General features: G+C 37.7%; 1 protein-coding gene across 1 annotated transcript in view; it reads right to left on the reverse strand.

Moving 5' to 3' along the window:
• The window catches only part of LOC126483923 (INO80 complex subunit C), a 66,661-nt gene that overhangs the window by 29,550 nt on the left and 22,591 nt on the right, over positions 1-14,520 (reverse strand). Inside the window, exons 3-4 of the mRNA XM_050107198.1 lie at positions 7,796-7,895; positions 2,499-2,566 (exon numbers count right to left, since the gene is read on the reverse strand). Coding sequence (XP_049963155.1) covers positions 2,499-2,566; positions 7,796-7,895 — 168 coding nt within the window. The remainder of the gene's footprint in view (positions 1-2,498; positions 2,567-7,795; positions 7,896-14,520) is intronic.

Genomic DNA, 14,520 nt, shown 5'->3' on the forward strand with positions numbered 1-14,520 from the left:
ACTTAAATTATTCAAATAAAAAATAGTGCTTATCGGCCGTATAGCATACCAAACATTTATTTACATTCACATATTGCCCCTTCAGTGCTTTATATATCGCTTCACACCTTTCTGGAATTATTTTGGTTAATGTGCAATGTGATAAATGGTTCAAATGGCTCTGAGCAGTATGGGACTTAACTTCTGAGGTCATCACTCCCCTAGAACTTAGAACTACTTAGACCTAACTAACCTAAGGACATCACACACATCCATGCCTGAGGCAGGATTCGAACCTGTGACTGTAGCGGTCATGGCAATGTGACATTCGAGTGCTGTATTGTAAACTAGAGTAGCTCTCTCCTGTGTCAAGAAATCCCAGTGTCACAGTTTGCCTGTCTTCTGCACATACAGCATTTCTCAAAAGAACATTCTCTTTTGTAATATGAGAAGCCTCTTTACTGAGCAAATATAGAAATACACTTTCATCCATTTGTAAGTACGTTATGTCCTCCACAAGCAGCTCACGTAACACATTTTGCTGAATGCTTTTACTATCTCGACATAATACCTATGGCTTCATTCAAGTATGTTTCCTTTTATTCCGCTGCTTTTCTTCCAAACGCACACACAAAATGCAAGTGTGATGGTAGCAACTACAGCGCATAATAAGATGTTGTTCGCCATCTTGAAATTTGATGAAAAATATGATCACAGTGTAATACCTCCTTCTAGTGCCACGTCAAATATCTTTGTCAAACAAATGTGACGAATACTTGATCATATCTTTGATCAAATCTTTGTCAGAGAAATATGACAGTGTAATACCAGACTTACCCCCTGCTCGTAGCAAAACATTTTACAAGCATTTTTGTCAGGGAGCTTGTGGCATTTTGTCCTGATCCAGCCAGCCTGCACCCACCCATTTGAACGGAATGCTGCATGCCTTGTGCCTAAGATCTATAGCGTACAAGAATAAGCTCATGACAAAAGTCTATTTCCATATTTTTGCCTCAAAGTAGACTGTCTATATGCAGTCCACAATCAGAGAAGTTACATTACAAGACTACCATGAAATTGTGGAAATGTAACAGAGGGAGTAGATGTTTAATAAACCCACTTAACAAATTATACACTGCCACACTTTAGACAGCAAAATTGTGTATTCACAGAAAGCTAAAAATTATCTTGGCAGAAAAAGAGAAATACACGTATTAATTCTGTAAGTTTTTCACCTTTAGATCAATGACTGTCAGAGAAGAGGTAAAAATTTTGTCTCGAGAGATGTTAGAACTGCTACCTAACGCACAAGTCATCCTGAAGTGCCACTACGCTAGTGAACAAGTGCACCATTCAATACTCCTTCATTGCTCCAATAATGGCTAAAGAGTATCATTCCCAACGCAAATGCGAAGACTGGTAGTAGTTCTGCTTTGATCGAGGCTCCTGGACTTAGAGACATAAAGTTACTAACTGGATGTCATCCTTTAACTGAGAATCATTCAGAATATCAAACCAAAATGACAACAAAACACCAACTTATTATAGTACAATAATTCTCAACACTCCAGGAAGAAAACTGATCATCACATTATTGCCAAATATATTCTGGGATGTTGGAACATCTTAAACAAGTGGTACGAAGAAAGTTTCCACAGTTGAGCTGTTTCTTGATAGCCTAGTACTTGTGTTTCAAAGATATGGAGCAGGCAGCTGCCAAGTTGACCAAACAAAAAGGCCAATGAGTGTAATTAGCATTTCTGGAACTAGGGGTGGAACTAAAGTGCACTTACTAATAATATTAAGATTCACTGACTGCAACCATAATACCAAAAATTTAGAAAATCGGGGAAGTTATTGGGCGACCTTCCACTTCCGTAGCCGATGCAATTACTTTGTTTTTCTATCTTAAGCATACTGCAAAGTGAAAAACACATTCATCTGATGGAATTTTTTCTTCATTTTATTTTCCAGCATCACAAGTTGTTGTAATGTAAAGATTAAGAGTAGATAACGTTTTTTCTTTCTTTGTGCATTATAAATTTACAAACCATTTTTGTTGTTGTTGTTATGAATGCTGTTATTTGTACTTTCATGAAAGCAATGTCTAACATAATGTTTCTAACCAAGAAAGTGAAATGGGCTCAAAACCAATTAAGAAATTAACCCTGCATGTGAGTGTAAAGTAAACTGTATTCCAGCCTTTGTTAACATGAAAGAAGAAAAATTTTTCTTCAGAATAGGCAAAAAGATATGCTTACAATACTGTCTAGAATTGTCTTCATTAATCTAACTTTCATTTTATGTTTCTAGGCAATCTGTAACATTTGCCAACCAGTGACTCGAATACTTTCAATTATCTTTGGTCTTTAGCAAATTTAGTGAGGTTCATCAGAATGCCAACTTTTACACAGAAAAAAAGAGGAAATTAACTTAATTATCAAACATAAATCTATTTAAAGCTAAAACAAAGCCCTTTGGATATAGTACTTGTTTTTCAAAAATAAATACATACTTACCAGTAATCCAGATATGTCAGAGTACTTTTTAGAAGGCTTGAATGATGGTGGTGCATCTATAGTACCATCTGTGTGAAACAAAAGAGGTATAAATTGAATTTTTGTGAAATGTTTACTTCTGCACATGCTTATGTATATAATAGATTTTATATATGCGAACTGTAAAACGACATATACAATTATTCACTGATTTACTACCCATGGAACTTACTACTTAATTTTTACAAATGCACACCCACACTTCCATACTAATAGTATTAATGTGAAACTTTGTTTGCCTTTAACCTTTTAAGACTAAACTGCTGAACTGATTTTAATGAAATTTGGTGTGGAGGTAGTTTGGACACTTAGGAAGAACATAGGCTACTTTAGGACGTGTCTATTACACTATATTTATTGGTTTGAAGAATTTATGCAAATCAGAGAAAAATATGTACTCTTGGTCTTTGGTATAACATTTGGGAAAATGCTTTTAATGGTTGATATATTCTACACAATAAGATTCAATGAATACAGTGCTTATGCAATCTTCAACGTGTTCAATCAGCACTTCCATAGCATAATAATATAATAGGGGAACACTCTTTTTTGTTTAAAGCAAGTTACTGAATTTAAAATGTGTCTGTTCCGTCAGAAACGTCACCTGTGTGATTATAAAGGATCAATAATGACTTAGATGAAAAATCAACATGTTAAATAATTACAATAGATTTTTTTTAAACTTTCTGTAAATTATGAGCAATTTGAAATGGAGTGGTAATATGAAACTGAGTTAAAATAAATAATAAAATAAACACTGCTAGTTATATTTTTATTAATGATATTATAAAACTGAATTTTGAAGTCAAATGGAAAAAAAATCACAAATTACAGTATACATTTGTAGTAAAACTATTTTTACGAGCTATAAACAACAATTAGGATTCACAGTTTACAATTCTTCATGAACAAAAGTCGCAAATGAACATTTCAGTCTCACACCCTCTGTACAACGTATGGGCCCACTCCTGACACATAGCACACTGAACCCATAGCTCTCCAGATTTTGACTTTTTAAATGACTCACCACAAGGTCTGGATCATCGTTTTTAGGAATGTCTTTCCCAACAGATTCCATCAGATTTGAACTACCAGAAGATAGTTCTATTTCCTCTTCCTTGTTACAACTTTCATCCTCATTTCTTTTTGTTGTTGAGAAGAATCCTCATTTCCCGGAGTCAACAGTCTTCTCTCTAGTAGATCTTTTTGACATTTTGCTGGTTGGTCTTGGTGACTTTTGTTATGCCTATATGAGGGAGGTACCTGAATTTATGCCTTTTTTCTGTAGGTTCAGTTCAATTTGTTTCTTGTCTGTGGAACAATTCAAAGAGTTTTTATAGGGCAAATTGGTTGTAATAATAACTGCAAGGGCTTTCCGAAGTCTGCCTGATGTTTTCTTTTTTGAACTTGGGATTGGAGATATGTGTTGTGCCTTGACATAGCCTACAGATGTTGATGGACCTGCTGTCTGCTCTCCCCCCCCCCCCCCCCCCCTCCATTTGACTTCCTTCAAATTGCCTCTCGAATCAATTCCAGAAGTTTGTAGGTCATCATTTTCACCATCACAAAGTGCTTCACCACTGTTAGCAAACTGTTCTACTTCATGTTCAGCTGCAATGAAATCAGCTTCTGTGAAAATACCTCTGTTTAGAAAATAAATGATGGTGCATTTGAATCTATTGACTGCTAATGCACCACTTTGGACTCTGAGGTATGTCTTTCCGAACTTGTCCACAATTTCATAGGTGTCCATACTAACAGTTCTTAGTGACTGTCGAATATGCTCATTGTAGTGTGTCTTCAGGGGGCTCATGAAAGTCCTATCAAGACGCTGTAGTCTGTGTGTAGTATGACGTGGCAAGCAGACAATGTTTACATGACTATCTTTTGCTTTTATTATGACTTCTATATTCCTGTTGTGAGGCTAATGCCATCCAATGTGAGCAAGATTGGGTACTCAGTTGTAATGAAGTGGGTAAACCATTTAGTGAATAGATAGGTCTGTACCCAGCCTTAAGGATGACATTTTCCAATAGCTCCTGGAGACACACCTTTCATCAATGTGCATGACCAACCGGTGTGAAAAAAATCATCATCAGAGCCATGAAGTTACCACCTGCTCCCAGGCATGCAATGATCATCACCAGACTTCCCCCCTCTGCAGCAGTGAGGGCTCCTATCTGTTTGCTTTCCTTCACGCCAGTTACATGTGCAATTTTTGTTTGCACTGCACTAAGACCAGAGTCGCCAACACTAAAGATCTGGTCAGGAGACTAACAATCTTCAGAGTATTCGGTTTCCAGAAGATCAAAAAACCTCATGACACTCTCTCAGTTAAAGCTGGTAGCATGAGATAGTGATGTTCGTTCACGCTTTCTTACTGAAAGCTGACTCTTGTGTCTGTTCATGAAGTGAATGAATCATGCCCTTCCAGCCAAATCATCAGTGAACAAATTGGTGATTTGATTTCTTACTGTCAACTGATTAGCCATTCACCTCACGTCATTACAAGTGAGTCTATAAAACTTCTTTTCCATCAACAGTCAATACTCAACAAGATCACTTTCAATTTCTTGGGGAAGAACAGGTTTTTTACTTAATTTTTCATATTTTAAAGTATTTTAATCTATATCAATTCTAGCCACCTTTCTAAAGAGTGTAGCTTTTGGTATATTGAAACATTTTGCTGCTTCATTTAGAGTTTTAGTTTTATCCCTGACAACTATTATTGCTTGAACCACATCTTCAGGGTGCCATTTCTGTTATATTCTCATTTTATAAGGCCATAACCTGGTTCTTGGCATGGCGACATTAAAAAGAGGGGCCGTAACATGGAACAACATGCTTCATATTCCCACCCAACGCCATTTTCGAAACTAGCTAACGAAACTAGACTTTGAGTAAACAATTTCCAGTAACTAAAACTATCGTTTGTAGGTTTAATTCTATTACTAAATCATAAAGCATAAACAGTATGCTAAGTTGTAAATAAGCTAGCAGAAAAAATATCTGAATCTAAACTCACAAAAATTTTGGAGGTTGGGAAACAATGTGTGCCCATAAAGAATGAGTTACTGATCTCTGCTATCTCTAATGGTGGAAAAAAACATTATGATTGTGATAGCTGAAGCTGCCACCATATGGCATTATTAGTCTCCAAACACTATGGTGTTTCATATTAAAACCCTGTTACACCACTTCCCCTATAATATAACACAACAGACTGCTCAGAAGAGGTATGGGAAAATGAATTTGGACACCTGCCACACAATGCTGAGCAAAAATTGAGAACTGGGTATATTACCAAATTATACCTTTCTTTTTCACAAATTAACAATACCAAAGAAGGAAAGTTGCTACTCACCATATAGCGCACATGGTGAGTCGTGATAGGCACAATAAAAAAAGGTTCACACAATCATAGCTTTCGGCCATTAAGGCCTTTGTCAGCAGTAGACACACATACACACATGCACACACACACTCACGAAAACGCAACTTGCACACACGTCTGCAGTCTCAGAGAGTTGAATCTACACTGCGAGCAGCAGACCCAGTGCATGATGGGAGTGGCGACTGGGTGGGGGTAAGGAGGAGGCTGGGGCGGGGAGGGATAGTATGGTGGGAGTGGCGGACAGTGAAGTGTTGCAGTTTAGAAGGAAGGCAGGAGAGGATAAGATTAGAATAATTACTGCACGTACACAGGCATTCAATTAAGCATTCTTCCCGCACTCCATATGTAAATGGAACAGGAAGAAACTCTAATGTTAGAACCTGGGAAAAAATATAAGCATTTGTAATAGAGGAACATTTGGCACTAAGAACAACTGCACAAAATATGAAAAAAAAAAAAAGAAAAAGGAACGATGTATCTCAAATTTTGGAAGCTCTTCAGGTTAGATTTTATCTACTTTCATGATTGGAGCATTTCAAAAAGTTCAGTGAGAGGACATGTAAACAGAAACTTGGAAACAAATGTAAATAACTAATTTTCTTCCTAAAAAGGTTGAAAAAGGTGACAAAAGTTTAAAAATGTGACAATATTTAAAGAAAGGCAACTAACGACGAGAATGCTATGGATGACCCAGAAGACATCGTACAATGGGAGGAGTGTCAGAAACAAAGAAATGGCAGTATGTTTATAAAGAATACTGGTGATGACCAGTGAGGAAGATGATGATCAAAAATATTGATGTCACAGAGATAGTATGCAAACAAAGAAGTGAAAATAAAAAATAAGTAAACCATTTCTTTTTGTTTATTTTATTTCTCCTTTTATTATCAAACAATAAATGGCATTAGTTTAGAATAGGTATAATGTTAGCTCTTTTAGGGAGACACTTTATACCAATAAAACAGTTTGTAATTTTGATCAGTCAGATTATGTTAAAAATAAAATTTTCTCTAGAAGCCTCGTAAGATGGAGGAGGGGTTTCATCTAAATACAGAGATACACAAATAGGGAACACAGAATGTGCCAGTAAATTGTATCTTGGAAAGAGCATGTAACAGAATGAACTAGAAAAATTCGCAATAGGTGCAAGGGTTAATAAAATGGTGAGATCACACGGTTTAATAAAAAAAAAAATACCTAGAAAAATATCGAAAAATACAAAACTAAAACACTACACCACAGTGAGAAGCCCTAAATGCTTATGTATGTGCATTCTTAATGATGAACTACAATATAAAGTGAACAGAGTAGAGTTCATTGAAAGGTGAGTGCAATACAAATAATAATAGATGGTCGGAAAATGAGAAGTAGCAAGGAAATCTAAGAAAATGTAGAAAAAATATCACTATTAATGGTAAAGTGAAGATTAATCTTCTTTGAATACTTCTACACAAAGAACTGGCTAATGAAACAAATACTACTAAATTTCCTGAAAAAGAAATCACCAATGGTATGGCTTACAGAAATAAACATTTTAAGGAATAAAATACCAAATTTAGAAGCCTCTCGAGGTAAAACAAATAGAAATGGGTAACAACATTGACAGAACAAAGGAAAAGACAACATGGGGAGAAAAAGAAGGAGTGCTGGGAAAGTATGAAGTGATAAAGAAAGGAGAGGAACTGAAGTTTTTATATGAATCTACTTCTATTTGCCTTAAATAAATTTCCTATGAAGCTGATACTTCAATAAAGTAGAGAACATTTTCTTATTTCAATATGGATCTAGCATTTCACTATACAAAGAATAAAATTCCAAACAGGAGATTAGTTTTAGGCCTACATATTTAGTAAAATGTACTTACAATGGATATAATCATCTCCCCATGGAAGCATTCGTTCCTGTGCAATGATCTGCTTGAGTGATCTCCAGGCTCTCTTCTTGTTGCTGCTCTTGCTAGAATGCTGAAAACAGATATTACATTAATGCTTATATACTACAGAAAAACCAAGGCAATACCCTCAAATGTATGGAAAAACTGGTTTCTAAAAAAGATGAAAGATGAAGTACAAGCAATAGCTAAAAGAGATTTAACAAAACGAAGCAATGAAAAAGTTTCTAAGGTCACAGTGGCTATAACCTGAAAATTGTTTTTTTTTCCTTCTTTTTTTCCGTGGACTAACAAGCCCATGTAATATAAAACAGATAATGGAAAATCAATCTTTTACTTTGCAGATAAGTAAGCACTTCTTGGCATATTAAAACTATTTGCCAAACTGAGACTTAAACACAGACCCTTGCCTTTTGTGGTCAATGGAGGAAGGGTAATCACCGCCACCTGGCCACATAACACTGAAAATGACAGAACAAGTGCCTTTACCACTGTATTACAACAATGAAACTAATAGACAAGATTAGTGACGGAAATCCCATGCCTTTATAGTGGAAGGAAGGAAGGAACATCGAGGTGTTACACTGAAAAATGATACGAAATGGAACAAGCATGTACGGTAAGTAGTATGGAAGGTGAATGGTCGACTTCGGTTTATTGGGAGTATTCTATGAAAGCACAGTTCATCTATATACAAGACCATGTATAGGACACTTGTGCAACCCTTTCCTGAATACTGCTGGAGTGTTTGGGATCCCCACTGGGGCGGATTAGAGGAAGATGTTGGAGAAATCCAGAGGCCTACTGCCTGACTTGTTACTGGAAGGTGTAATCAAGATGTGGATATTACAGGAATGCTCTGTCAACTCAAATGGAAATCCCTATAGCGAAGAAGACTTTTTTTTGCAACACACTACTGAGGAAGTTTAGAAAACTGGCATTTGTGGCTGACTGCAAAATGATTCTACTGTCACCAATGTACATCTTCTGTAAGGACCACAAAAATAAAACAAGAGAAATTAGGGCTCATACTGAGTCATAGAGAGAGTCATTTTCCCCTTACTCCATCTGCAAGTGGAATAGGAAAAGAAATGAATAGTAGTAGTACAAGGTATCCTCCACCACAAATCATATGGTGACTTGTGGACTATGTATGTAGATGTAGATGAAGAAAGATTAGAGTTTAATATCCCTTTGATGATGAGGTTATTAGAGAGACAGCAAATACCAACACTGCAGAAAGATATCGCCTGTGTGCTTTCACAGCAGTCATCCAGGCATTCGCCTTAAGCAATTTAGGAATAGCATGGAAAATCTAAATATCTGGATCACAAGTCAGGGATTTGAACAGGTATCCTCCATGACATCTGCCCCATGTTTTAACATTGCACCACATCACTTGGTTTACTGTGGGAGGAGGCTTTAATATTGCTTCATAAGGACAGGTGTCTGCTATGCTTCTATGTCACAAAGTATATAGTTTTACTAAAAATAAAATTTAATATTGTACAAGTATATAATGTATTATGAGCAGGTAGACAACCAACCATGCAAAGAACAAGTAGTCAGGCTTAAAATCTACGTATAAGGAAATATGAATGTTTTAATAAAACAGAAGTAGTACATTAATACTTTTTAGGTATATGACAGCAGAATGCAAGCATGACAGCCATCTACATTTCACTGACAAGGGGCAAGTGATTTTTAGTGGGACTTCCCATGAAATAAATGTGTGTGATAGTTGTGGTGAACATTCATTTTCCAGTGAGGTTACAGGCAACTGAAAGAGTTTGCCATTTGAAGCAAACAATGGCTTGCTGAATCTTGGACAATGCAGAAAAAGGCAAAGGAGTTTTAGAAATATGCTACAATTGTTTATTTACTGCAATACATTTATATTTTTCAGGTTTGATGGCACAGGGAAAAAAAGCAAAACCTGTTAAAGTTACAAGCAATCAACTATGTTTAATAAGACAAATACTAGTTTTACACTGTAGCACAATTTAATGTATGGTGTGTGATTAAATATTGCAAGAATTCTCTTAACAAAGGTGACTTCAGCCAGGGCATAAAACAAGATGACTCGTTACTACACATTCTAACATTGAACCCCTATTAATCTCAGTGCTTTTGTTTCACTCATGCAAGAAGTTACTCGCTCTGACATAACTTCAAGCTTTACAACAGCATTGTTTGGTTATGTATTAGCACCTATCAGTGGTATATTATTTTCACTTGAAATTTATTTAACTGTATCAAAAGGAAAAATTCACTTAAGAAAAGTATAAAATTACAACGATTGAATAAGTGGCTACACAGTACTGATGTTTCACCCCATGAAGGGGGCCAGATATTTTGCATGTTTGTTTGTTATTTGGAAATAAAGTTTCTGTAACTGGTCCTATGAGCAGGTAAGTAAGAAAATGTCTGCCCAGAGCCATGTTTGCCTGGGTGAATATTGAGGTGGGGTTACTGACTGTTTCACAACCACTATCTATCCCATCGATTTCATCAAACCTCAAGGTTGAGTCTGCTTTTTAAAAGTGACATTTGAGCTATTCTCTTGAACCAAGTGGTTAATCCAGGACCTCTTCTCACCTGAAAAACAAAAAATCCCAATGTTATGCTCAAGCATGTTCATAGTTGTATTCCATCATGGCAACAGACATAACACCTTTGAGTGTGTCCCAAACTAATACTGGTATCAGTGACCATGACGCATAGTTTGATCATACGGGGTCTCAAATACAATCTGTGACTGGATTGTGGGCTTTTTGATAGGGAGGGTGCAGAATGTTATCATGGATGCAGAGTCATCACCAAATGTAAAGGAACTTCGAGAGTGCCTCAGGGAAGTATGCTGCGACTCCTGCTGTTCATGGTTTATATTAACTGCCTTGCAGACAATATTAATAGAAACCTCAGACTTTTTGCAGATATCTATTAAAGAGTACTGTCTGAAAGGGGCTGCATAAATATTCAGTCTGATCTTGATAAGACTTCAAAGTGTTGCAAAGATTGGCAACTTACTTTAGATGTTAAGAAATGTAAAATCATGCATTTCACAGAACAAAAAAAGAATGTAGCATCCTATAATATCAATGAATCACAGCTGTAATTGATCAACTCGTACAAATAACTGGGCATAACTCTTTGTAAGGATATGAAATGGAATGAGCACATAGGCTCAGTTGTGGCTAAAGCAGGTGGCAGACTTTAGTTTATTGGTAAAGTACTGCAGAAATGCAATCAGTCTACAAAGAAGATAGCTCAAAAATCACTTATGTGACCCATTCCAGAATACTGCTCAAATGTGTGGGACTAACTGGTTACATTGAACATATACAAAGAAAGGCAGCATGAATGGTCACAGGTATGTTTGACCAGTGAGAGAGTATTACCGAGATGCTGAAGAAACTGAACTGGGAAACTCTTGAAGATAGGTGTAAACTAATTCGAGAAAGTCTACGACCAAAGTTGCAACACCCGGCTTTTAAACGATGAGTCTCAAAATATCCTACAACCCCCTAAGTATTGCTCACACAGGGATCGTGAGAACAAGATTAGCATAAGTACAGCACACACAAACACATTCAAACAATCATGGAAATATCCTCTGTCACGCACTTCACGGTGGTTTGCAATGTACAGACCAAGTTGTAGATGTAGATCTCTTGGGTATGCATTTGGTACATAAATCCTTCACCTTCCAATACTTCTGTAGAAAGGAAAGGTATCATCATAATACACAACAGGCGGATTACAGCAACACAAACTAAAAACATAATGCTCCATGATTTTAGTGCTGCTCTGTAAATGGCATCTTCATTAACTTTGGAAGAACATGATACGTTCACAATTCTGTATGGCTAAGTATGTAACATCAAATATATATGTAGTAATTAAAGAAATTAAGTGAGAAAAACATGTATTTTCAAAAGCTATTGGGTAGACATACTGACAAGTTTAAGGTGTTAGAAACATACTGTGCAACTTCTTAGAAAACAAACTTCACAAACTTTGCATTTTATACTTCTTCCAGCTTTGAAGACTAACACACCAGTTACCCAATGTATTTTGTCACTCTCAAGTTGTAAAATGTTTTAGTACACACTGCTCTGAGATAATTTGTATCTTAGACAGAATATCCTCATACTATAAAACCTGTTCAACTTGACACATACCTCTCACTTCATTGTTGGCAGCGACATACAATAAATATCTCTGTATGTCCATCTGTTCTCATGAGACTTGGCTGTTTACTACAGGATGTCAAATCAAAAACTTTTCAGCCATCTAATTTCCAAACTGTTATTTTATTTGGCTACCATTTCTGGTGGTTTACTATGCCATCTTCAGGCCCCTGACTGACGTGTAGGAAGATTCCAACATTGGTTCTGGTCAAATTAGGGGTCAGCATTCAAATACTGGTATCTGTAGATTTCTGCTTGATACAGTGATAATTTAGTCAGCAGGTGTTTGATATGACATCCTACAATAAATATGTCCTAAGTCTATGCAAAAGCAATATGTCACCAGGTCAAAGCAAAGTGACCTGTGCTATCTCCTTTCGCTCTGTTATGACTTTCAATAAATCAGGGTTAAACGCTTTATCATCACTTATAAAATGGGTTTTTCAGGAGAAACACCCCCCTCTTCATCTTAACTACCTACACAATTCTTTTACACAAACACAGTTCATCTGATTGTGAGGAAGAGGTGGAACAAATTGTTACACCACACTTGTTGCATGACTGTCAACTGTCGCCTTTGTTCTGCTTGTCTGTGGTAAACAATTGTTTGATATCAACATATAGTATACAGCAAACTAAATTAGATTTAGGATTGTGCTTTGCCTTTGCATGGGACTTTGCAATTGCTGGTGCCATGGAAGCAATAACTGGAGCCGACTTCCTGCCGTACTACCACCTACCGACAGATATGTCAACTGCAGTTTTCAGCTTTCATGCAGCCTCCTGGAGTTTCTAAAGAGGTATGTCACAGCACTGTTCTCCATGTTAATATTACCAATGACCCACCAATCGAATTTTGACCTACATGGTTATCTCCCAACTTTCTGTCCACTGCGAAGGCAGAATTTGATTCCATGCTCAAGGAAGGCATTATTTGCCTGTGAAGTAGGGATAGGATACTGGTATTTTAGTTCTGAATAACGAATATTTTTTGGTATTTGTGTCGTCCTTGTTATAACTGGCGATTTTTGTCTTTTACTAATAAATGAGAAAAAATTGCAATATTATAGAAAATGAGAGAGGCAGTTAGTGCTATTTTAATAACAATGCCGATGGAAATAAGCAGCAAACACTTGGCATAAGAACTGGTATAGCACTGCTGAGACAAAAATGTCCCTGTTGCCACGTGTCACAGCCTAAGGTATGCGTGTAAATGCAGTGTGCAAAACTTTACCCCGCCTGTTCTATATGATAATTTCTCACTGTCCTGACTTGATGTTTGGTTGACTTGGGGGAGGGGACCAAAGAGCGAGCTCCTTGGTATCATGATATGGGCTGGGAGAAATCGAGGGAGGAACAACACAAACTGCTCAGTCCAGTCAAGGAGAAGGAATAACGAGCAACAAAGGGTGCAAGGAGATGTCAGGGCAGCAGGAAGAGGAAAGAACAGGAGGGACAGGGGGGGATGGGAGGGGGTGGAAATGGGGAGGGGGAAGAGCACGGGTGCTCCGGAAACTCGACGTGCAGTGGATCACCAGCCCAGCCATTGACCCCAATGCGTCCCGGCATCCACGCCATACCATTATCATGATACAATGGGGACAACAACACCACGGGAAAAAAGAGAGACACAAGGAGGGGAAACAAAACAGCACAACAGGCCAGCCAAAATGCAGATAAAAGGAAGGGAGAACCTGGCGGATGTGGAGGCAAGGTCAAGGGCTCAAATTCCAGAGGAAAAGTCAAGGACTTATACCTGAGAGTACAAACTGATATTGTGAAGAAAACTGAGGAACGATGTAACCATGTGAGGGTTGTCCAGTAACACCTGAGACAAGGAAGGTGGGAGGGCATATTTAATGCAAAGGGCCAAAAGGTGGGGGCAGTCCAGTAAAATATTGATCACATATTAGACAGGGGTATAGCCTCCCAAGGGTCAGCCCACGACTGAGCAGAAAGGGATTTGATGTAGAGCCACAAACCAACCCCCGGAGGGGTCATGGAGAATGGGGGTAGATGCCCCCTCTCCAAGCCAGATGATCAGCAACTTCATTACCCAGGATACCTACATGGCCAGAAACCCAAAGGAAGTCAACCAAAAAAGAAGCATCACCAAGATCAGCGAGAAGGTCGTGGATGGCAGACACAAAAGGGTCGCAGGAAAATGACGAGTGATAGTCACTCATTGAGTCTGTAGGTAACAAAACTCAGGAACGAGTGTAAACAGAGGGAACGATAGATGGCCATCAATTCTGCAGTAAACACCCCACATGTGGCAGGCAAGAGATGGTGTTCTGTGCCAACAGTAGACATGAAGGGATATCCCATACGATCAGCTGACTTAGGGCCGTCAGTGTAAAAAACCAGTGGCATCCTGAAACTCTCGTAAGAGGGTTTGGAACAAACAATGGAATACCATTGGAGTGATGGAGTCTTTCGGATCCCGGAAGAGATCCATCCAAACCTGTGGCCAATGAACTAACGAGGAAGGAGGGGGGGGGGGGG

The sequence above is a fragment of the Schistocerca serialis genome, chromosome 6 (genome assembly GCF_023864345.2).
Source record: "Schistocerca serialis cubense isolate TAMUIC-IGC-003099 chromosome 6, iqSchSeri2.2, whole genome shotgun sequence".
NCBI classification, from domain to species: Eukaryota; Metazoa; Arthropoda; class Insecta; order Orthoptera; family Acrididae; genus Schistocerca; species Schistocerca serialis.